Source organism: Ictalurus punctatus, chromosome 4 (genome assembly GCF_001660625.3).
Source record: "Ictalurus punctatus breed USDA103 chromosome 4, Coco_2.0, whole genome shotgun sequence".
NCBI classification, from domain to species: domain Eukaryota; kingdom Metazoa; phylum Chordata; class Actinopteri; order Siluriformes; family Ictaluridae; genus Ictalurus; species Ictalurus punctatus.
The window spans coordinates 8,339,482-8,363,993 of NC_071284.1; the positions used below are offsets into that span (position 1 = coordinate 8,339,482).

Here is a 24,512-nt window from a genome sequence, read left to right on the forward strand (position 1 = left end):
TTTTAAACCGGAGTAGATAGTTTGCGGTTCGAAATTCACACTTCTTTTTGCAGTAAATCCGCAATGCGCTGCTGTAGACATGTAAACATTACCTCATGTTATTCGACGTCGACGTTTTTTCTTTTATTTAACCTGAAAACCCACAGCTCCTCCGTTTAATTGTATTTCTTTATAAGGCAGTCTTGCCCCAATCAATATGGCGGACGCGTTAACGTATCATAGCAACGGTCTATGTGGACCTGACTTGACCTGCGTGAAGTTAACTGTTTGCATATTAAAAATGTACTTTAACTATTTTACTGGCAGATTTATTATAATCGATTTAACGCATGCCAAATACCGTGCCTTTAAGGTTTGGTTGTGAACTGGCCAAAATGAGTTTTTAAAAACCGTTACTAATACTGTTCTCAAAACGCCATTTGAATATGATTACAAAATTCCCCTCCAAATCCACAGTGGATTTTGACAGTTGTGTTGATCGCCTGAAAGAAAATCTGTATCAAAACACGAACAATTTCCTCCACAATATTATTGATTAAAATATAGAATTTAATAAACTACAAAACGACAGAATTAAAATAGCATAATCCGCTAATTAAATCAAACCGAAACTAAATGGTATAATTTTTACTCCGGCATTAATTCGGGCGCCTCTAGATGGATTGATCACAAATCAGACATGGCAGCTCAGATGGCGGTAAATTCAGGTAACCGACAAAAACGTGTTATATTATTGAATTATTCGTTGTGTATTTTAATTCGGGTGTTTAAAATGAAACTAAGGTTACTTTTATGTAACTGAATGGACTGACTTGATGCCGAAAGTTTCTCTTGTTCGTTCTATACTGGATGTGCATTAGCATTAGCATTGGGAAGCTAGTTGCTTGTTAGCAGCGGCGAGCAGACCCAAGTGTTTAATTAGTTTAGAAACTATGTGCACTGTCTCTATGTGTTTAGAGGAAGAGACGGAATGGTTGTAAGATAATTAGCTTTTGATAACTCCAGACGTGTGTGCTGTGCGTATGTGTTTTGGTATGGTAGTTTGCTAGTATTCGCATGCTAGTTGAGTAGGTAAACTGGTAAACTTCCACACTTTCGACATGCCGAGGCGGTGTGTGATTTGGGACCCAGCCCGAGGGACCGGTCTCAGAGTCACGCTCATTCATATCATCGAGCAGAATTAGCTGTCCACATATTGGAGTTAAAATATTCACTCAGATCTTGAACAGTAAGAACAACAGTGATGTGCAACACTGAGGGTAAATGTGTAGTGAGATGCCGCTACCCAGATAACAAGCACTGGTTCCCTGAAAGTTCTGGAAACGTTCGTTTTTGATTCACAAAACTTTCTGAGAGCGAAGCCTTTTTTTGAGAACGTTCTCCTAATGTTCCCATAACTGAATAATCTTGTGGTAATTAAGGAATAATTTGGAGAACATTCTCCTAATGTTTTGGTAAGCTTTAAATTATTTGAACCTCTGATCAATATTGTAGTAACCTGTGATGGCTCGGAGAACGTTCCTCTAACATTAGTGGAAGTTTGTCTGAACTTTCCCTTTACCAGTGGTTTTCAAAGTGGGGGCCGCCAGGGGGCGCCCGGGGAGCCTCAACAATTTGGTGTGAAAAATAAATTCTCACTCTCAGACAACCACACACACAATCAATTCCTAATGTAATGTAAAGATGTAATTATTAATAAATAAATAAAAGGGGGGGGGGATATATTCAGAAGTCTGTATTTTTAATGTGTTTTAAAGACATCCTGCAAAAGGGGGGCCTCGGTCAAATGTTAATGCCATTTGGGGCAGATACAAAACATAATGTAATAATTATTCGTTTGGGATGATGCTGCACATTTGTCACCACTCTGAAATCCTCCTGAACCTGATGGTCCCTGATTGGTTTTGCCACATTTTCTGATCCAGTCCAGTGCTGCTTTTATGTCCATGTGTGTTATCTAGTCTGAGAACACACCGATCTTGCACATGCATGCAGGATACAAATTGCCTTAAAGCGTCGCACAGCCATAGCCGTGTCCTTGTCACTCGATGTCTGTGATTTCACAAAGTTGCTACAAGTTTTAATAAGTGTTAATTAATGAATTAATTTCTTTTTATGAAGGAGCCAGTCTGTGGGGGCCTCTGAAAGAGTTGTGGGAAATTGTTGAGGGGGCGGTGTGGAGGAGACAACCTGAAAGTGTTCATCTTCTGGATGTGCAGTTAAAGAAACACAAGCCCTACTTTCTGTCCCTGTTTAAAAACCCAGTGAGTACTCCTGAAAAATTCCTGACTATTTCAATCGAGTAGACCTGTTGTTGTTAAACTCTGAGTCACGTTTAATCTGCTTTAAATACCTCATGGGTACATTAGAAGAATACAATAGAAAAGAGGGAGAACAAAGATGCTTTGACTGTTTATAGCTGCTATAACGTGTGTGATAACAGGAATGAACTTGTTTTGTGGTGCTTCCAGAAGAGTAAATCTAATTTTAAATCAGATTAAAAGAACATTTTTGTCAGGCAAATCAAAATGAGTAATTGTGGTGGTATGAAGAAGAATAAAATGGGAAATGCTGTATTTATTATTAGGAAAATATTCAACTCTGGGGCATCACACCACCCTGTCATTGGTTATTTTTCATAAGTTTTATTCCTGACTTAGTTGACCATTTATCAAAGTTGATTTTATAACTCTTTAATTGTTATTATGATATTATATTTCCGTTATCATTCCACCACTAGAGTTTAAATTTGTTCCTAGATATCAGTGTGAAGTTAATGTAACTGTAAATTTCAGAAATGTTATTGAAGTGTTAGTGTTTCCGTCTTTATATGGAGATTATGTTGTTATGCCTCCTTAGTAATGTGGTTGTATTTTTCTAAATAGCCAAAGAGTGCGGAGCAGAGAGAGAAGGTGAGGAAAGCCAGCACAGAGGGGATTGCCATTCAAGGCCAACAAGGTGCACGGCTTCTACCTGAGCAGCTCCTCACAGAGGCCTTCATCCTGAGTGACCTTTTTGACCTGGGAGAGCTTGCTGCACTAGAGCTGCTGCTTGCTGGTAAACACACACACTAACAATGTCACAATAACAATAACGTTTGTTATATAATAATGGAATAATTTGCACTAAACATTATTGTCATTTTAAGACCATTTTATGCCACTGATATAATGATAATATAACGCCATAATAATGCAAGTACGCCTTGTGAAAGAACAAGGAATGAGGTGAACAAAAATGATCGATGTCATGGCCATGTATCGTATGATCAGTTGATGAGGTAATTGTCGTGACAGGCCTAACACTCACTCACTCACACACACACACACACACACACATGCAGTGGAAGTTCTAAACAAACATGCACACCAGGCAGTTTCCACTGAACAATCACAGAATGTAACATTAACTACAGGCGATCTCAGCAGAAAAAGTATTGTATAGAATAAAAAGATGTCTGTATGTATAATGAATGATTGACAGCTTGTGTGGTGAGTTTTCTGACCATCAATGCTCTGTTTTTAAAGGAGAGCACCAGCAGCCTCATTTTCCTGGATTGACGAGGGGCCTGGTGGCTGTTCTACTCTACTGGGATGGCAAACGCTGCCTGGCCAACTCTCTCCGCTCGCTCATCCAGTCACGTCATGGCAAAACTTTCACTCTTGACCTTAGGTACGGTGTTTTTTTTGGCATGATGTTCTTCTTAGCTTCCTGTTTGTTTCTGATATTTAAAATTTAAAACATGTCTTTATGTCTCTGGTCTTTCTCCATCTCTCTCCGTAGTGCGGATTTGGTCAATCTGACCACGCGCTTCACAGATGAGCTGATGAGTCACGGTTTGACCAAGCAAATTCTAAACCTCGTGTCGGAAGTCAGCGTGACCCGTGAGTTTGAGAAGCTGCAGAAGGAGCGAGGCCTTGGCAATGAGAAACACAGAAAGGAGGTGAGAAGCTTAATGTCGTTCCTTACATTATGTCAGATGTTGATGAATTACTACATATCTTTTCCGAATGATGCTGTGTTTTTGATTAAGGAAGTAATAGAAGGCTATAGAAGTAATAGAAGTTCCAGTTTAAGAGTGTAACCATGGCATCTTTGTCCTCTGTAGGTGTCCGATCTCGTCAGAGAGTGTCGCCGGTCTCTGGCCGAGTGTCTGTTTGCATGGACATGTCAGTCACCCCTTTGTAAAGATGATACACTTGCTCTTATTGGCCATCTAGAGACAGTAACTGCAGAAGCTGATGGCTCGTTGGATAGTGTGAACCTTGCGTTGGTAATGGCGTTGCTCTACTGCTTTGATGTCAGTTTTCTGGAGCAAGGCACTGAAGACCGAGACGGTATATGTGCATCACATGTCATTTGTGAAACTTTTACTTGACTAGAGGCTTTGTACCTGACAGTGTGTGAAATCTGCATATGATTGGCAAGTTTGAAAGCCAATTAATACTGTGCATGTGTGTGTTTGTATTAGACTTGCTCCAGGCCCTCCCCCTTGTGACAGACAGGAAGTATGTGTCAGGGGTACACAGTCGGGTGGTGGCGGACGTGACGTGGAAGCTTCCCGGGTTGCAGGCGCTTGTGAGGCTGGCGTGGGCGCTCTCACTCCGAGCGGTGTCACAGCTCCCTCAGGGTGCAGGCATGTAAACACATTTCAAAACAAATTGCAGGACATCACCGAACAAATTAAACAGCGATAACAAGCAGTGGATTCTATACCGGGGAACATGTCGTAGTGGTAGAAATGTTTGTTAAATATAATTTTACGCGTAACTACGTAGGGAGCATATGTCATAGCCGTAAATCAACTGAACTGCTGCATGTACAGCAATGCGGCTGAGGCTACGTCCACGTTGGTCTGGATAGAGCCGAAAACGGTATTTTAGTTTTTAAAATGCTCTCAGTCTACACTGGCGTTTTCAAAACGTTTTCCAAAAATTGCTCGTGCGCAATGAAACATCTGAAAACGCTCACATCCCTATACCGCACATGCGTAAAACCGCAAGAAGCTTTGGCCTGCATCATTTGAGAGATGATGAGTGTTTTTGAAAAGCTCAGTATTTTTTACTGGACGTAAACGCCGTCTCGGTGTGATGGAAGGCCAAGACGTAGAGAATTTTCAAATTTATCCGGATTAATGTGGACCTAGCCTTAATCTGATATTAAGTTCTTTAAGCTACATGTGCACTCTTGTAATTAAGTACCTTAATTGCTCATTGGCATCTACCATAAAGATACCATTTAATGGTAAAATTGCAGGTTTGTTTCATTGCCGTTTATAATAACAAGAAAATATGATGCCTTAAATATCTAAAACTGGTCTATAACTTTAGAGTTTAGCGTTTTAATTATTTTTTTTAGATTATGTTTAATTAAAAAAGAATGCATTTACATTACATACACATTTTCATTTTTTATACATTTATATAAAATGTGAATAAAAATAAAGAATGAGTGTGTCTAAACTTTTGACCGTGTGTGTGTGTGTGTGTATATATATATATATATATATATATATATATATATATATATATATATATATATATAGTGATGTAAATTTTGGATATATCCCGCATCCCTATGTTTTCCAGTGAAGATTTTTTCACTATTGTTATCAGTGTTACAAACTGAGGAATTGTTTCTGTTACCTCCTCAGCACTTGTAGAGTTCACCGAGGCCGATGAAGCACTGGCTGATCAGGCGGTTTTGGGAGGAGTCTTCCTCTTCCTGACAGAGGGCGTTCTGGCAAGTGAAGGCTTCTGCGAGGAGGAGTTCTACACTCGGCGACTTCACGCCCTTATCACCGACTTCCTAGCTCTCATGCCCATGAAGGTTTGCACTCGAGTGAAAGGTTTACACCTTACAGCGTGTATGTGTGAATGTCCCTCTCATAAAGCATGTATAAATAGAGAGAAGGTGTAAAATGGCTGTGTTCAGGTGAAGCAGTTGCGTAACCGTGCTGATGAAGATTCTCGACTGATCCACATGGCAATGCAGATGGGCAGCGAGCCTCCATCTTCTCTGCGGAAAGACCTGGAGCACCTCATGATACTGGTATGATGAGCGGTATTATGTTTGATGCTTGCTCAGTACTGTGCTGTGTTGCCTAAATAAGAGTGTGCGTTTGTGCATTTGCCAGATTGGCGAGTTCTACAGTAAGGACTCATTTGGGTTGGAGCTAGGTGTGGAGTTCTGGTGTCCGTCAGAATCTTTGCAGCACACGTCACTTACAGGGTCCTTTCTTGGTGTGGCCCTACAGCGGCCTCCTCACAAACAGGTGTGTATGTGTGCGTCCATTTTTGTGTTTTGTTCTTTTCTTTTTTTTTTTAGCAAGTGTTCTAACCAGTTTGTTGTACTCCGTTATTGTGAAATGATACTGAAAGGAGTAGTTTTGATTTTACAAAATGTGACCACCAAATGTGTGTGTTGCTGCACAGGTGGTTCTCTCCAAGTTTGTACGCCAGATGGGAGACCTGCTGCCCGGCACTTTGTATATCCCCTACTTGCGTATGTTGAAGGGGCTTGCCAACGGGCCACAGTGTTCTCACTACTGCTTCAGTCTGCTGAAGTCCAACGGAGCTCCGCACGGTAAACATCACTGCAGTTCCATAATGTGCATGAATCCATGCCAGTGGTGGTGCTCAAAGTCATTCCAGTGGCATAACCAGTGTAGAAGCGTGTAACTTAGTCATCGGGCCATCTCGAGGTTTCGGTTGCTATACATTTAGCTGATTTAGTAAACTTGCGCTCACTTTAGCATGCTACGCGCTCCTCGATTGTCTCTAGTGCGTGTGTAGAGACTGTTATCAGTTAAGAACAGCGTGCTGTTAATTTAGGAAAATAAGGATTTAGGATTATTTAGGAAAATAATCAACAATGAGGTGGTATGATGAGTTATGAGTTATTGTTTATACACTTCAACAGCTTGAAGTGTTTTATTTCTCTTAGCATTTCATCCTGGACAACACTAACAATTATTTATTAAAGTAAAACACACCATGCATCTCGTCATATTACAGAGAACCCACAACATCAAATCCTCAGCCCTGGGAACTTTCCTGTGATTGAAAACCTAATTACAGCTTTAACTCTGATTTGTACAAAAACTTTGACACTGGAGACACTTTCCAAAAAATGAGGAATAATCTCTTCACAGAGAACTTCACCGCTTAAATAAATATGGACATTTTTAAATCTGTTTATTTGTAATGTCCACCATAGGAGTCCCTATGTAAGCTGTTACTATAGAAATGATTTTAGAACAAGATCAGAGAAAGAATTATACAAATATGTGATTTGCCTTGCAGCTAGAGCTACTGTCAGATACTGTACAATGTAACACATACTGACCAATCAGAATCAAGAGTTCAACAGCACTGGGCTATTAGAAATGGTTGTAACCATAGAGCTAATGTACAGTTTTCTACAAAGCATTGTGTTACTGTTTTATCAATCTATCAAAAAAGGATTATAGTTCAAACTGTGCTTACAGGGTGGTGTTCTGTTTTTTGTGCTTAAAAAAAACATTTAGTTGGAACTGAACAATGGTAGGAACTGAGGAGAGTAGAGAAATTGGATGTAGGATTTGATATTTGTTGCAGAAGTTCGATCTGGGCATTTATTGGAGCATATCAAATTTATACCTGTGCTAATTTACATAGAATTGAGGAAATATAGTTTCAAATCTCACTTATCCCTCTGTTGAGGGATGTGATGCTTGCTGCTTGCTAGACTCTTGGCTAGGTGATGTGAGCTTGCATAGAAAATTGATCACTTTTGTTGCTTGCTAGTCTGAATGCAGGGTGAGAAGGAACGCGTGCTCTTGCCCCTTTATTTAGGAATGCATCTGCGTATACGATGTTAAATTGTCAAAAGTAACATGAGTGTGTGTGGTTTTTTTTTCAGGAGAGAAATTGCAGGGTGGTGTATCAGGATGCCCAGTGTCGTGGGAGCACTTGTTCCATTCCCTCATGCTGTATCATGAGAACCTGAGACGGGACGTTCCCAATGCAGACTTCACCCAGTATCGCCATCCACCCATCAGAGGCATCACTCAGAGAGAGCTAGAGGGCCTGACTGCTTTCCTCCAACTGCTCACCACCATCACAACCTGGGTAACACATACATATATGTCCCCCCCCCCCCCCCCCCACACACACACACTTTAGTATACTTGTGAGGACCTCCCACTGACCTAATAATTACTGTAGCTAATTAATGTGGTGCTGCACCTAAATCTAACCGTAACTCCAATCACCAGAGGGAAATAATTTTTAATCCTTCAAACAAGATGTCCAAACATACCCATACACACAAACATATTTGCTAAAGTTATAAACTCATGGTGCAGCAATCCACTGACGTTAGTTATGCATATGTCTGCTACAGGCGTGTTTGTGATCATGTTATTTTATTGGCATTGTTATTTGTGTGGGTGTGGGTGTGCGTGTCAGTGTGAGAATGCACGTCTAGCTCTGTGTGAGCACCCTCAGTGGACTCCCGTGGTGGTTATGCTTGGTTTACTTCAGTGCAGTGTGCAACCGGCACTAAAAGCCCATCTTCTGCATGCCCTCGCTGCCTTCGGCAAGTCTCCGGAGATTGCTGCCTCCCTCTGGCAATCTCTGGAATACACACAGGTAAGTGCACATACACTGTGTATGTACACACTTTATGTTCTGAGCCACTTTGCTAATAATATACAGAACCTTGATTGAGGAATTTGTCCAACATGGCCATAGACCTGGTATATGTGACTGATAATGCACCAAATGTCATGTTTCTGTCAGATCCTGCAGACAGTAAAAGATCCTGGACAAAGACAAGCTGCAGGCATAGAGGTGAGCTGACACTGCGACACTTTGTTTATAACGTGTGTGTGTATATATACATTATATCTAAAGTAGGTAATTTCCTTGGCATACACAACCACAGCTGATTAGCAGAGTATAAAGTAGCATTACGCCTTGTTTTATAAAAGTTATTACGTTTATAATTATATATTATAATGTATTATGACTTATAATAATTATAATAGTTCTAAAACCAAGAGTAGGGATGCTCTGATTGATCGGCCGATAATCACATTCTGTGAATCAGTCTTTAAAGTTGGCCGATATCACGAACCGTTCGCAATTTGAGGTCGTAAATCACAACATAACGTTAAACTTTAGTGCTGCAGTCATGTCATCACCAGTGTGGAATTATTACGAGGTTTCAAGAAACAATGAAAAATTCACCCTTTGCTGTGTATTTTTTAAAGGACTATTAAAATGTCAACTGTAAAAGGAATATTTGTTGTGCTTATTTATTTGATTATCAATGAAAACAACAATCTACAGCATTACTGTAAATAATATAACCAAGGCAACATCTGTGGTATTATTGGGGGAAAAAGAACGGTTAACAGTGACGGTCAACAGAAAGCTTTCATATCACTTATATAAAGCTTGAACAGTCGGGATCGGTATCGGCCGATCATGATGACAAGAAATCATTAATCGGTATCTGCTGCAAAAATCCTGATCTGAGCATCCCTAACCAAGGTGCATTAGATGAACTCCTTGAGGATGAACTTCATGTTTATGTGTTCTATGTGACTCCATTAACTTGACATTTTAGTGGATAGATATTTAGGATTATGCACACATACACTACCGGTCAAGAGTTTAGACACAATCATTCTTTATTTAAAAATTTTTCCCCCACATTTTAGAAGAATAATAGTCATCAAAACTCTGGAGTAACACACATGGGACTATGGGAATGATATTGTGACAAAAACTCCAAAATAAATTAATATTTTAGCATCTTCAAAGTAGACACCCATTTTGTGTAGAATTTCCAGAAATGCATTCTTGGCATTTTCTCACCCGAGTTCTTGAGGAATCTCCCTGAGATACTTTTTAAACAGTATTAAAGGAGTTCCCACCTATGCTGGACTTATTGGCTGCTTTTCAGAATATTTCACTCCACTAAAAAAAAAAATTTTTTTGTAAATAAAATGTTGGTTTTAATGAAAGAAATGAATATGTTGGCATGATTATATTTTTGTCTACAACACCGATTTCAAACATTTAATTGTACACCATCAGATCAAAAGGTTTTTAAGATCATGAGAAATATTTCTGTCAAGTGTCTCCAAACTTTTGAGCGTTAGTGTGTGTATATAAAATAATATATACATTTATGAACCTGTCCTGAATACTAAAGAGGAAAAAGGTGTTGTGAATGATACCAGTTGCGTGTCCTCCTCTACAGGTGGAGCTGAACGAGATCGAGTCGAGTTGTGAGGAGTACCCTCTGACCCGGGCCTTCTGTCAGTTGATCAGCACTCTGGTGGAGAGTGCACTTCCTGTTAACCTCGGGGCGGGGCTGCGTGCACCAGGATTCCAGCCCTACCTCACTTTCCTGAGAGACTCTATTTTCCTTCCTTTTCCAACACGAGCTTACCGTCGCCCAGCTGAGAAGGTACTGTGCGGTGGGCATGACCACACCACCTTGTTTTACTTTACCTCTCATAAGTTTCCCATAAATTCCTGTTTCCCTGTCTCCAGTGGGAGGTGGCAGAGGCAGTGTTGGAGGTGTTTCACAAGCTTCTACAGAACTACGAGCCTCAGCCCGCTGACTTCCTGCAGGAGACTGTGGAGCTACAAGGCAAGCAGGTTCCAGCCCATAAGCCCCCGGGACACAACCTCATGTTCCACCTGCTCAATGACTCTCCCACCCTATCCCTCTGCCTCAGCCTCTTGGAGGAGGGAGTTCGTCAGCTTGACACCTACGCTCCCTTTCCTGGTCAGTTTATCACTAATAATAAGTGAATTTCCTCTTCTCAGTAATTTAACATTTAACATTTTACTATGTTGGTCATTGCTGAGCTAAAAGTGTTGTGGTCATGATGATGTTGGTGATTGTGTAGGTAAGAAGCAGTTGGAGTCAGCAGTGCTGCACTGCTTGAGTCTGCTGGATCTGGCCCTGCAGAAAGAGGTGCTGTTCATGGATCTGCTTAGAGAGAGCCAGGCCTCAATGCTGGTTTCTCCACTAGAGCAGTTATTGCAGGGTGTCAATGTCCAAAGCAAACGCGCTGACCACATCATCAACATAGCCAGGTGTGTGTTGTTTCTTATCACGCTCATATACATATGTTGAATAGCACTTTGATATTTCCGTGTTGAAAATATACAATATTTCTATCAATATTCTGTTAGCAAGAGTGTATTGATTGTATAAAATGTACAGCACAGAGACCATGGCTTCATGGTTAAGGCTCTGATCAGAATTTCTGCACTGACACGCTGCCATCGTTAATACTCTCTGCTCAAAGGGAACCATATCATGGCTGATCCTGTGCTCAGACCCCAGCTTTTTAACTAGATCGGACATGTGAAGGGAAGAATTTCACTGTACTGCAGTGGTGTATCCAGGAATTCATTTAATGGGGGTGCAAATATTCTACATAAAATCACTGCATGAGCTGTACAATTAAGTTGAAAAGCGCAACACACTCAGTGTTTTTGGTTGATGCCAGATCTTTCTAAAGCATTAAAAAGTGACACATATTAAGAATAGATGATATACAGTTTACAATGTAAGTAGTAGTGTGGTCATGAAATTCAGAATTCTAACTAGTATCTAATTCTATGAATGTTTTTAGATATGTCGTTTGCATAATCTGAATCTAACTGTCGCTTCGTACTACAGGTATCTGTACCACAGCAGTTCCAACCCTGATGCCGCGTTTCTGAGCGCTAAGATCCTGAGACATATTGCACGCTACTCCAACATCCAGTCCAGACTTGTTGGAGACTTCACCCATGACCAGGTGAGAGACCTGCTCCTCTGCTCACTGCTTTGCATTTGCTCATATTTCCATTCAGTCGCAACATCTGGCGGTTCTATAGAATAGAAATTCGCAAAACGGAAATGCATATTCACTCACTCATGTCAGTGTAGTGTTGTGAGTCTACTCTAAAAGCTGGTTTGTTGTATTGTGAACAGGCAATAAGTGAGAAGCTGATGGCTGGATTTGTGGAGTGCCTGGACAACGATGAGGCCCAGGAGGGTGTGGAAAAGACAGATGGTGGGTCTACCTTAAAAATGGCTATTTTCTGTAGTTAATAAACCGTGAATCACACCTCTTTACTGTGTTTATCTAAGTCTGAGAAAATCCTCCTCCACTTTATCTCTTTGTATAAATCAGACTCTGACCCTGAGAAGCGTGTGGCCAGAATCCGTCACGAGACACAGATCCACATCCTGAACCTACTGATCACGTCTCTGGAGCTAAACGGTCCTAACTTGGGCCTCTATTTGTTAGGCTACGAGGTCAAGAAACCTGTCTCGTCAACTAATTTACAGGACCCAGGTCAGTTTGTGCAGTGTACAAGTTCGCTGTTCATTTTCGACATGTTGTCTTGCATATGTTAAAATTGATGAAGATGAGAAGGTTAGCATTTACTTTTTGTCTGGTTAACTTTAGGGGTTCTCGGTTGCCCACGTAGTTGCCTGCATGCAATACTAAGTTTGTTGCAGAGGGGCAGCGAGAGACGTTCTGGACCTGTACTTACTCAGCAAGCCCCACACTTGGCTGAACTCTGCTACCAGGTACCAACTTTTATAATAATGACTTGTATTTTATTTATAATGAGCCTTTTCATACTACAACAATGTATTATAGCAGTGATGTGACAAAACAGATTACAAAACAGAAGTTTAAAACTAAGAAAAGGCCAAAAAAGGAACTTAACTGATGACAGATATGTGTCAGTGCTGTTGTAGCTACTGTTGTGAGTGTGTGTGTGTGTGTGTGTGTGTGTGTGTGTGTGTGTGTGTATAGCTTATTCTACTAAAATAAGCATGCTCTGTACTCTCTAGGTCATCTACCAGCTGTGTGCATGTGCAGACACCTCTGGGCCAACTATGCGCTACCTGAGGACCAGTCAGGACTTCCTGTTCTCTCACCTGAAGCACTTACCCTTTGTCATAGCAGGTTGGTGCCGCCAGTCACAAGTAACTCGCTCTTCTTTCTTCATCGATTGGTTCTTTGTTTCAACCTTCCTCCTGATGTTGCAGGGAACGAGATTGCTGCACTTAACCAGATGTCCTGGCTTATGAAGACTTCGGCTATAGAGCTCAGAGTGACCTCGTTGAACCGTCAGCGCTCGCATACTCAAAGGCTTCTCAATCTTCTCTTAGATGACCAGCCACACATGCAGCATGCAGGTATAACGTGAGCGCAAATGGAACACTCCAAATCAGCTTCATACCGATGACCCCACTGCAGGAGAGAACAATACAGTAGATTTGTACAAAGCATCGATGCCTTTTCAGTAGTACTAAGTCAGTCTGTACAGGATTTCACAGAGGTTTTCGGGATTGTTGCGGTGAAAAATGCTTGATTTTTTCTTGGCCCAAATCTGTGAAAAATTGCGGTAATTTTGAAAAATTGCAAGCTTCTCAGAATATTGTGACAATTACTTGCTTTTGCATTGGTTTCTGTGATTGCAAAATCTGAAATCAGAGATAAGTGGTAGATGGCGTATTTGGTATTTACAAGTGCTACTAACCATGTCGATAAAGATAGATAGTTAACAGACAAAACCTGTATGCCCCAGCCAAATACGTATTTATTTTATGCTAGTTACTACTAGGCTTCTGGCTTTGAGCAGGACTTGAAATGACTTTAGCTCACCAGATAAAAGCCTGTACTCTCATCCAAAAACAAGCTTGAGCGTCTTCAGTTTGCCAGACACTACTGGAACTTCAAATGGGATCGGGTTCTAGTGTCAGACGAAACCAAAATAGAGCTTTTTGCAAGAAACACCAGAGGTGGTTTTGGCGCACACAGAGAGGTAGCCATATGGAAAAGTACCTCATGCCCACGGTTAAATATGGTGGTGGCTCTTTAATGTTTTGGGGCTGTTTTTCTGCCAGAGGACCTGGACATTTTGTTAGGATACATGGCATCATGGACTCTATCAAGTATCAACAGATATTAAATAAAAACCTGATTGCCTCTGCCAGAAAGCTTAAAATGGGCCGTGGTTGGATCTTCCAGCAGGACAATGATCCAAAACATACATCAACATAAAAATAGTTTACTGGCCACAAAATCAAGGCTCTGCCATGGCCATCTCAGTCCAATGACTTAAACCTGATAGAAAACCTGTGGGGTGAACTGAAGAGGAGAGTCCACCAGCGTGGACCTCGACATTTGAAGGATCTGGAGAGATTCTGTATGAAGGAATGGTCTCAGATCCCTTGCCATGTATTCTCCAACCTCATCAGGAATTACAGGAGAATCTTGGCAAAGGGAGGTAGCACAAAGAATTGACTAAAGGGGTGCCAATAATTGTTGCACACCTATATTTAACAAAGATATTTTTTGGGATAAACTTGTGTTGTTTGCAATTGTTTGATATCCATGAGAGCAGAATATTTCTGTGATTTTTTTATTTTTATTTTTTATAATCAAAAGGTTAAACAATAATAATAAAAACATATTTACCAAGGGTGCCAATATTAGTGGAGGACACTGTATCTGTGACAAATTCAGGCTTTCATTTAAAACAACCTGTCAACACTTGGTTATAGATATTGCTTGAAACAGCCACTGATGCTTTTATTTCTTTTGACCTATTACAGATGGAGAGATGGGTATGGAGGATGAGAGCAGGTCTGTTAGTGGATTCCTGCATTTTGACACGGTCTCTAAAGGTGGGTTAAAGCCTCGGCTCACGTAAACACACAGTCTTCACTTTGAGGTGTCCGAGCAAAAATAACGCCGCTGTAATCTTGCGTTTCAGTGCGAAGGAAGCTACTGAGTGTTTTGGATGCTATAAACTTCAGTCAGGAGGTGCCTGAGCAGCTGCAGCTAGACTTTTTTGAGCGTGCTCAGATTGAACAGGTCATCTCCAACTGCGAACATGTCAACGAGCAAGGACACACCATTTGCAACGTCAAGGTGTGTGTTAGCACAGTGCTATACAGCTATGCGTGTTCTGTCTGTGTGCAATTTCCCATGTTCTTCCTTTAGAAAGCCAAACTGCTTGTAGATTTAGATTTCAGTTTTTTTGCTTTTCTTTGTGTCAGTTGCTGCACAGAGTCTTGGTTGCAGAAATCAACGCTCTGCAGGGGATGGCTGCTATCGGTCAGCGGCCTTTGCTGCTGGAGGTTAGTGTTTATGTTGCCGCTGCTGTTCATTTCTTCAGCACGTTTTTTTTTTATTTTGAAAATGATACTCACTCTTTAGAATACGGAGATAACTTGTTGGTTACATTACTTGGATATTTAACATTAGTATGTCATCTTTGGCATACTGAAAGTATTTTTTTGTGTATGGCATGGGGATGTATTAATAAGTAATATACACAGTTTGGCATTTTAAATACAGTGCTCTCTCCTTCTGTGACAGGAGGTGAACTCCATCCTGCAACAGGTGGTGGAAAGGAACCGTGTGCGACGCAGCCTGAGTGCCAAGCGCCATGCTCTGCAGAGCTGGAGAAGTCTCGTGGAGACCATCCTCACTGCATGCCCCGCTGAACTCATCCCAGCTGATCAGAGACAACTCATTATCAGAGACCTGCTCCTCGACTTGCACGACAAAGTACTGCTTAATGTCTTTTACACCTTTCTGTTGAGGTTTATATTCTGTGATGGGTTTCTATAAATATATTTATTTCACATCCGGGCTCTCATCTTCCCTTTCAGGTTTTGTCAGAGGATGCTGCTGTTGAATTGATGCCAATCGTTGCTGGGGCAGTGTTCACCTTGACGGCTCACCTCAGCCAATCAGTGCTGTCCGAGCAGCAGCAAGGGGCTGGACTGGAGGGTGGTTCTTCTTCAGGGTTCGCCTCTATCGCTAACTCGGCCCTTCACCTTATTCTGAGGAAGCTGCTGGACTTTATTCTATGCACAGGTGTGTAAACATCTTTTAGAAGGAGGCTGTTTGGACTTTGTTATTGATTTCTAAGTTGCTAAATCATAACTGATGGACTGAAGTTAATATAAGGTATTTATATGTATGTATGTATGTATGTATGTATGTATATGCTATTCTAGGTGGAGGATTCCAGCGTCTGCGTGCTCATCTGTATGGCTCGCTTCTCTATTACCTGCAAATTGCACAGAAACCTGAGGAGCCAGACACCTTGCAAACAGGTATACCACGTGCACGGGACTGTTCAGTGATATTTTGCAACCCTGACACAAACTGGGATTAGAAAGTCTTTTTTAAAAAAATTATTATTAAAGAATTTATAACGTAATTTGTCATTTGCAGGAGCGTCTATGTGGGAGCGGTTAACCGCACCAGAGGATGGTTTCTCTAAGCTGCAGAGAGAGAACCTATCCATCATAGAGAGCTACGGCACTGCTCTGATGGAGGTGGTGTGCAGAGACGCCTGTGACGGCCATGAAATAGGCAGGGTAAGAGCCAAATTCTAGTTTCCTTTTAAACTCCAGAGTTGTCGTCTGTCCTTAGGCCTAATGCAGAAAGGATTAAGAATGGATGTTTCGACACCTGCCTGTCTTATTTTGCTATTTTAATTCTTTAAGGATTGTTTTCAAAACTACTGGATGGTAAGCTTTGACTAAGATCATTTTGATAAAATGCTAAATGTGTATGGAAATGTTGCTGTAAACATCGTTCTGGAAATGGAACTACGTAAGGAATAAACGACAACAGGACAGGCTCTTATAGATAAATAATAAAGGACAGGGTGGTGTGATGTGTTTACACCACACTGATGTTTATTTTTTTCCCCCATAATAGCACATCCCAAAATTGGTTTATTCCCCTTGTATACAATTTGTATAAGAACAATTTTTTATTTATTGAAAAATGATGCATTGTAGATTTTAACCATTTACTTGTTACTAGTTACGTTAATGTTGTGGAACTTCCGAGAATCCAAGAAAAGTTAGTTTTTTTTCTAGACACTCAAAGCGCTTTATGTAATATGGGGGGAAATCTCCTCAACCACCACTAGTGCTTAGCATCCACCTGAATGATGTGACGGCAGCCATATTGCGCCAGAACGCCCACCACACATCAGCTATTAAGTGGAGAGGAGAGAGTGATGTAGCCAATTTTTGAGATGGAGAATATTAGGGGGCCATGATGGAGAAGGGCCAATGGGGGGAATTTTGCCAGGTCACTGGGGTTATACCCCTACTCTTTTACGACAAGTGAGCCGGGGTTTTAAATGATCACAGAGAGTCAGGACCTCGGTTTAACATCTCATCCGAAAGACGGTGCTGTTTTTACAGTATAGTGTCCAAAACTTGTTTGGAAAACTTGTAGCTTAACGTCTGATTGTTACAACGCTCTGACACTGGAGACCCCTTCCAAAATGTTAAATAAATGCCTCGTAGAAAACTTCACCTATATCAGCAATTACACACATTCTAATATTCAAAAATATTTGTTATTGACCAGACATTATCGGACGTTTTTGATAAAGCAACGTGATCTTGTTCATGTGACTGCTTTCCTAATTCTTGTATTTAAGTGTGCTATATCAATGATGCAATGCTTTCTGTCCATCTTAGATGCTGGCTCTGGCTGTGCTGGACAGGGTGTTGTCTATAGACAGACAGAGCCAGTGGCTGGTCTACCTGTGTAACAGCGGCTACCTGCGCGTTTTGGTGGAGAGCCTGAGGCAGGACGATGCCGCACTGCAAACCCTGCTGATACCCCAACCACCTCTGCTCAAACCTTTATACATCTATGAGTCCAAGATGGTGAGAGAATACTCTAATGCTTTTCCTGTCATATGGCAGGTTAAAATACATACATTGTGTTTCTGATGCCGTGTGTGTGTGTGTGTGTGTGTGTGTGTGTGTGTGTGTGTGTGTGTGTGTGTGTGTGTGTGTGTGTGTGTGTGTATATGCAGGCGCTGCTGACCCGTGTGGCTAAGACAGCACAGGGAGCTGTGGAGTTGTTGTGCTGTGGTCTGGTGGCTCAGCTGGTCGAGTGCCAGGTTTTCCACATGCTGCCTGAGAACGACTCACTCAGGTGAGAAGGGGGATCAGGAGACAAAGACTGGAGATGTCATTTACAGATGTTATACAGATGCTTGCTGTCTTCTCTATAAATTTCATGATGCATCTTAGATACACATTTCATAACTATTTTATACAGAAAGACAAGATAGACTTTTGTCGGTGTAGAAATCTTTTATTTGTACCCATTTGTTATTCTTCATAAATCGTATTCATTGCAGTTACGGATTGTAACGTACTTCATGTGAATGTGGTAATATTTAATACATTTCTTTATTTAAGTTAACCTGTGATGAGTGGTGTATTTTTGAGATTATGCATGTCTGTCAGTACGTGTAGCTTTTCCACCATCTCTATATATCTGTGTAGAGTATTTGGACAGAGAGACCCATCAGGGTTCATCCCCAGTCCTCTGGAGCGATATAGACAGATCCTGCTGCCTACCCTCCGACTCCTGCAGGTCATCCTCACATCTACTACTACACACCACCAGCAGGGGGCAGCACAGGTACAGTTCTTACTCATGCACAGCTGTGCATATGGTCCACACTGGCTGGTGTGTAATTGTTTTGTGTGTGTGTGTGTCTCCAGGTGCTCCACTGGCTGATTGTGTACTCGGACACCATTCAGTCAGTCCTGCATAGTCAGGATGTGAGCATGGGGTCATTACAGGAGCTGTCTCTGCTCACGGGCATCATCAGTAAAACTGCCCTCCCAGGTACTCAACACCTCAAAAAAATGCATTACTAATGTTAATGCCCATATAAGGACAATGTGAAATAACCCCATGTGTTCATGACTCAGGGGCCCTGGATTTTGGGCAAGAGGTCAACAGTGCAGCCATGCTGGAGTTCCAGGGACACATTGGCAGATTCCAGGTACAGATTTAAAAAGCCCTTGACTGACACTTGACTGACACTGACTGCTTCAGTTTCTTTGATAGGGCTAGGTTACTAGATTCAAATATTGAGTAAGAAAGAGAGCTAAAAGCAAATGTTCAAGCTGTGCTTTCATTAGTTGCTCGTTATCACAGTTACACATCATGCAAAGATTATGCAGCAGCAAGATAATCAGTAAGCAATGAAAAGGCTGTGCCAGTCAGTCTACGCAAATGAACTGATTTAGATTTTGGGATTGATCCAAACAGGGTCAAGGTCACAGCATGGTCTAAGGCCGGAATTAGTTTTTCTTCAATAGCTTCCTCCCTGTTTGTAGTATATTTTCAGGCTATACAAATTAATAACAAGTAGGACTAGACTTGGTGGTGGTGGAGGCGGAGGCATCCCTGTGGACACCGTTGGCGTTGAGTTGTACTTGTTCAAAGAATAAGACCACAGCTCGCTCTCCTGTTTTCTATTTACTCATGTGTCTGAGGGTTGTAAAATTCAGATGAACTCAGCGCAAGTGACAGACTTTTATTTTTTAGATATCTTTTCTCATCCAAGGAAATTGGCTTTTGGACCTAGTTTTATTTGTGTTACATCTGCGTCTTTCAGAGGAGATGTTAAACTGAGGTCCTGACTCTCTGTGGTCACTAAAAATCCCAGGACACTAATCGTAAAGAGTAGGGCTATAACCCCAATGTCCTGCCGAAATTCCCCGATTGGTCCATCTCTATCATGGCCCCCTAATAATCCCCATCTCTGAATTGGCAACATCACTCTCCTCTCCACTAATATCTGGTGTGTGGTGGGCGTTCTGGCACGCCATGGCTGCCGTCACATCATTCAGGTGAATGCTACACACTAGTGGTGGTTGAGGAGATTCCCCCCATACTATGTAAAGTGCTTTGAATGTCTAGAAAAGCACTATATAAATATAACTAACTAACTAGCTACTGCTTTATGTTCCATTTGTATAAAAACCAGGTTAAATGGAAATCTGATATCTCTTTATGTCGCTCTCAGCGCCAGTGCTTGTCTCTGCTTGTGCGCCTGGCTGGAACTGACCGCGCTCGCTACCTGAAGCAGATGGAAGAGAGTGTTGCCCCTGGTGAACCAGCGGACAAAAGAGAGGGGATGGAACTCGCCATGCAGCAGGTATGAGGACACAGCTACCTACTTATATGAGCGTGTACCTTCCCATACACATTGCTCATGTCTCACTGTGTCTCTGTTTGGTTAGATCTGTGCGAACATCATGGAATACTGTCAGACGCTGCTCCTGCAAAGCTCAGCCGAGGCTCAGTTTACCGTCTGCCTCTTCAGCCCTTCAGCCAGCGAACCAACAGGTCAGCTGTCCGTCCCATATTTCATACACACTGTGTACACGTCTACTTTTGCGATCTTCCCCTAAACTTGTCCTGTGAACTTTGTTCCTCTTTGTGGCTCAGACGTGGCGGTGCCATCTGTGTCTCGGGTGCCCAGCCTGGGCCTTGTCCTGCTCCTGCTGAAGAACAGCACCACAGACTTCTTTAGATACCACGACAGCCACAGACAGAGCTTAAGCAAGCTGGAGAGGCTCGAGCAACTTGCTCCAGAAGAGCTCAAAGAGGTAGACTACAAACTAACCTGTTGTATCAGGTCTAAGATTCTGACTGTTTAAATCACAAAAAGCCACTGAATTCTTAATAATAGCATTTAAGCCCCCCCCCCCCCCCCCCAATAATTCAATTGTTTGAACTCCTTATTAAGATTTCAGTGTTTTAACATTGAAATATATATATATATATATATATATATATATATATATATATATATATATATATATATATATATATATATAATTTTTTTTTGCTTCCATACAGCTGACAGTAAGATCTTCAACCTACTAATGAAAACATTATTTAAAGTATTTTGTCTATCTGCGTGCAGTTGTGCCAGGGCCTGGTGTCCGGATCAGGTGCAGTGGAGAAGATCCCGTCAGTGCAAAGGAGCGTGCTGGCCAAACGGCGTCTTGTTCAGCTCGTCAATAACCGTGCCAAGCTACTGGCGCTCTGCTCATGTATCCTTTTACACTATCCTTCTAATGTAAAGTGTTGCATTAGTTTGAACTGTATCACTTGGGTGCTGTCTTTTCTTGACGTTACGTTTTCAAGACATCATTGAGACTTGCCTGTTTGTGATCTGGCGCCACCTGGAGTACTACCTTCTCTATTGCACACCCAGTAACCCCAAAGACTCACTTCTGCCAGGATACAGAGGTGAAGCTGCACTTTCTACCTACAGCTGATGTCTTGCATACACTACATGCATTTTAAAACCGTAGAGTTCAAGTCTAGACTAAGCATCACATACTTCTCTGTAGTGTTATTGTGACTGAAAAGAAATAGAGTTCAGTTAGAGAGCACACTAATGATTAGAGATCACACATTACCTGACATGGAAGATGCAGAACTCAGTGTTTCACAAATACCCTCATGTTCCCTGTGGGTCATTAATACAATTTCATTTGTCTGAAATTTTACCCTTTTTTTTTTATTTCTTCCCTTTTAAATATGATTGAATCTGTTTTAATTAGATGCACAAGAAATTTTCAATCACAATATGGTGTCACTCGGACAAAACTCAGAGTTATTAAATGCATTGGGAGCAGGTGTGCTACCTTCTATTGATGTTTCAATCTCAGAAATATCAATATGAGAATGTAAATACAATCTAGAAGTGGGTGGAGGATAGGAAGTAGTCTTGTTACTATAGAAATAGTACAATAGTAACTGTTACTATAGACACCATATATTAGAACAAGCACATTAATATTGACCTCTGACTTGCCTTTATCTTTATTGTCAGTGCTGCTTTTATTTATATATAAATCCACACTTTCTGACCGGACAGATTTGAGAATTCAGCGGCGCTGTCGTATAAACAAACTGCAAATTCAGTCTTATTGAAACGACATCTGAAATGTCTTAACAATCATTATTCAAATTTTGGGATACCTGCCTATACCCAGTGTTTACTTTCATTGAAGCAGTGAAATTTCATCAGAAAGCAAGCAATTGGAGCGCACATCCCTTGCACGCTTGAATTATATTTGTGCTACTAAGTGCCCTTACAAATCTGCAGACTAGCCTCACCCAGCACAGATTAAACAGTTAATTGAGGATATAATCTGGATAAAGTCTGTAATGAAAAAAAAAAGTGTACTTAAATTAAACGTTGGGTTAACACATCTTCACTAATTACGTTTCTCTTTTTTTTTTTTTTCTGGATGTAGATGTTGGTGTTGCAGGTCTGGGCCTGTCCAGGGTCAGCCAGCAGGATCTGGAGCAGGTACAAACCTCTCCACCATTCCCTCAGTGCATGTTGTACAGAATATAGTTTGTACTAACCGTTGTGTGTTTGTGTGTGCAGTTGCAGAGCGATGTGGCGAGCAGCTTCACCGAGCACTTACAGAGGAAGCTGCTGGAGGTCGAAGGGCTCTACAGCAAAAGCCACTCCCGCCACACCTTCATCCAGGCTCTGACACGCAGGATCCGTGGCCTGGTGCGCCACACCAAGAGCTAGACACACCCTGCCTGAACAGTTTCAGTAGTGTGTACCACCGGAAGAACTAAACACACCAGCTCTCAGAGAAAGAGTAGCAAACACTTCTGTGCTGTAATTTAAATCTGACTTGTATACCATGATTCTGCTTTGTTTATGAAATGCTGTCATAGAATTTTCCATGTTTTTTGACTGTCTTTGGCTATTACGATTTTCTAATGAGTATAAAATAAATAAAATGACTAAATAACTTCATTAGCCTCCATTTGTGATGATGCAGCACCAGTGTAGTTTCATGGGTCTGATTGCTGATACCATCCCTTCTGAAAGTATTGGAACAGCAAGGCCAATTGTTTTGTTTTTGCTATATGCTGAAGACATTTGGTTTGAGATCAAAACATGAATGAGATGGTAGATCAGAATTTCAGCTTTCAGTTCCTGGTATTTACGTGTAGAGGCCATACCATAAGATGTAAACCACTCATCAGCAGTAAGAATCACAAAGCCAGATTGGAATTCACATAGAAATACAGAGATGAGCCACAAAAATCCTGAAACCAAGATTAACCTCTACCAAAGTGATGGAAATGTGGAGAAATGAAAGATCAAAATGTGGGGAAAGAAAGGATCTGGTCATGATCCAAAACATATGAGCTCATCTGTGAAACATGGTGGAGGTAGTGTCATAGTGTGGGCTTGCATGGCTCACTAATTCAATTCAATTCAATTTTATTTGTATAGCGCTTTTTACAATAGACATTGTCTCAAAGCAGCTTTACAGAAATATCAGCACGGTATACAGATATTAAAGGTGTGAATTTATCCCAACTGAGCAAGCCACTGAGTGGCGACGGTGGCAAGGAAAAACTCCCTAAGATGTTTTAAGAGGAAGAAACCTTGAGAGGAACCCGACTCAGAAGGGAACCCGTCCTCATCTGGGTAACAGCAGATATTGTGAAAAAGTTCATTATGGATTTATATGAAGTCTGTATGGCGTTAAGAGCAGCCGTAGTCCCAGCAGTCTGGAATTAAAGAAGATTTGAGCTCCATCCAGAGGCAGAAAGGATCTGGATCTCTAGTATCTCCATAAATTCGTGTGGGGCTCGGCGAAAGGAGAGAGGGAGAAAGTAGAACAGAATCTAGTCAGGGTAGGCTTGAGTAAACAAATACGTTTTAAGCTTAGACTTAAACACTGAGACTGTGTCTGAGTCCCGAACACTAATAGGAAGACTGTTCCATAACTGTGGGGCTCTATAAGAGAAAGCTCTTCCCCCTGCTGTAGCCTTCACTATTCGAGGTACCGTCAGATAGCCTGCATCTTTTGATCTAAGTAGGCGTGGCGGATCATAGAAAACCAAAAGGTCGCTTAGATATTGTGGCGCGAGACCATTTAGTGCTTTATAGGTTAATAAGAGTATTTTATAATTAATGCGAGATTTTACTGGGTAAAATCAATAAAGATTTTACTAATCTTTATTGATGTGATTCATGATAGTAGCAGCAGAATGAGTGCACAAGTTTACAGGAGCGTTTTGTCTGCCAATTTACACAGAAATGGATCCAATCTAATTTAGAACATGGTACTTTTGGCAACAGATCACCCAACTTTTAATTGAACAAAAGTATTGGAACAGATAGTCTTAAAGTAAATAACACTTAATATTTGGTTGCATATCCTTTGCTTGCAAAACTGCATTAAGCCTGTGACTCAGTGACCTCACCAAACTGTTGGTTTCTTCTTTTGTGATGCTTTTACAGGCTTTTACCGCAGCCTCTTTCAGTTGTTGATTGTTTCGGGGAAGGGAGGTTTCCTCTTCAGGCGGAGAAATACGTCTCAATGTGGTTAAGGTCTAGTAACTGACTTAGCCATTTTAAAACCTTCCACTTTTCCCCCAGATGAAGTCCTTTGTTGTGTGCTAGATTGTTTAACACTTCTCCTGTAAAGAACAGGAATCTCAGGCTATCATGGGTACAGGCTTCAGCTGTCCAGTTTGGGTGAGTCTGCCCACTGCAGCCTCAGCTTTCTGTTCTTGATGAGCCGTAATTATCAAGATTAAAACAAACAAACAAAAAAGCACTTGAAATATT

At 41.3% G+C, this 24,512-nt stretch overlaps 1 protein-coding gene across 1 annotated transcript; it reads left to right on the top strand.

Annotated features, from left to right (window-relative positions):
* The first annotated feature begins 615 nt into the window (after positions 1 to 615).
* nup205 (nucleoporin 205) lies at positions 616 to 22,679 on the top strand. Its single transcript, XM_053677896.1, has 42 exons — positions 616 to 707; positions 2,122 to 2,264; positions 2,886 to 3,057; positions 3,528 to 3,672; positions 3,784 to 3,943; positions 4,109 to 4,337; positions 4,472 to 4,636; positions 5,654 to 5,829; positions 5,935 to 6,051; positions 6,137 to 6,274; positions 6,435 to 6,585; positions 7,903 to 8,111; positions 8,451 to 8,633; positions 8,784 to 8,834; positions 10,255 to 10,464; positions 10,551 to 10,788; positions 10,913 to 11,102; positions 11,695 to 11,815; positions 11,992 to 12,073; positions 12,194 to 12,358; positions 12,473 to 12,597; positions 12,868 to 12,982; positions 13,066 to 13,215; positions 14,638 to 14,709; positions 14,799 to 14,956; positions 15,085 to 15,165; positions 15,407 to 15,598; positions 15,703 to 15,910; positions 16,054 to 16,152; positions 16,274 to 16,419; positions 17,545 to 17,736; positions 17,889 to 18,010; positions 18,367 to 18,505; positions 18,589 to 18,715; positions 18,802 to 18,875; positions 19,905 to 20,036; positions 20,122 to 20,227; positions 20,330 to 20,490; positions 20,811 to 20,940; positions 21,035 to 21,139; positions 22,156 to 22,211; positions 22,293 to 22,679. The coding sequence occupies exons 1-42, from the start codon at positions 680 to 682 to the stop codon at positions 22,443 to 22,445; spliced, it is 5,916 nt and encodes a 1,971-aa protein (XP_053533871.1). The 5' UTR covers positions 616 to 679; the 3' UTR covers positions 22,446 to 22,679.
* Positions 22,680 to 24,512: the final 1,833 nt, after the last annotated feature.

What these genes read in the sequence shown, in the direction of transcription:
- nup205 (XM_053677896.1), top strand. Translation starts at nt 680, where the DNA reads ATGGCAGCTCAGATGGCGGTAAATTCAG. An exon ending in ATGAGAAACACAGAAAGGAG is followed by an intron (nt 3,944 to 4,108) that starts GTGAGAAGCTTA and finishes TGTCCTCTGTAG; the next exon opens with GTGTCCGATCTCGTCAGAGA. An exon ending in GTCCAACGGAGCTCCGCACG is followed by an intron (nt 6,586 to 7,902) that starts GTAAACATCACT and finishes TTTTTTTTTCAG; the next exon opens with GAGAGAAATTGCAGGGTGGT.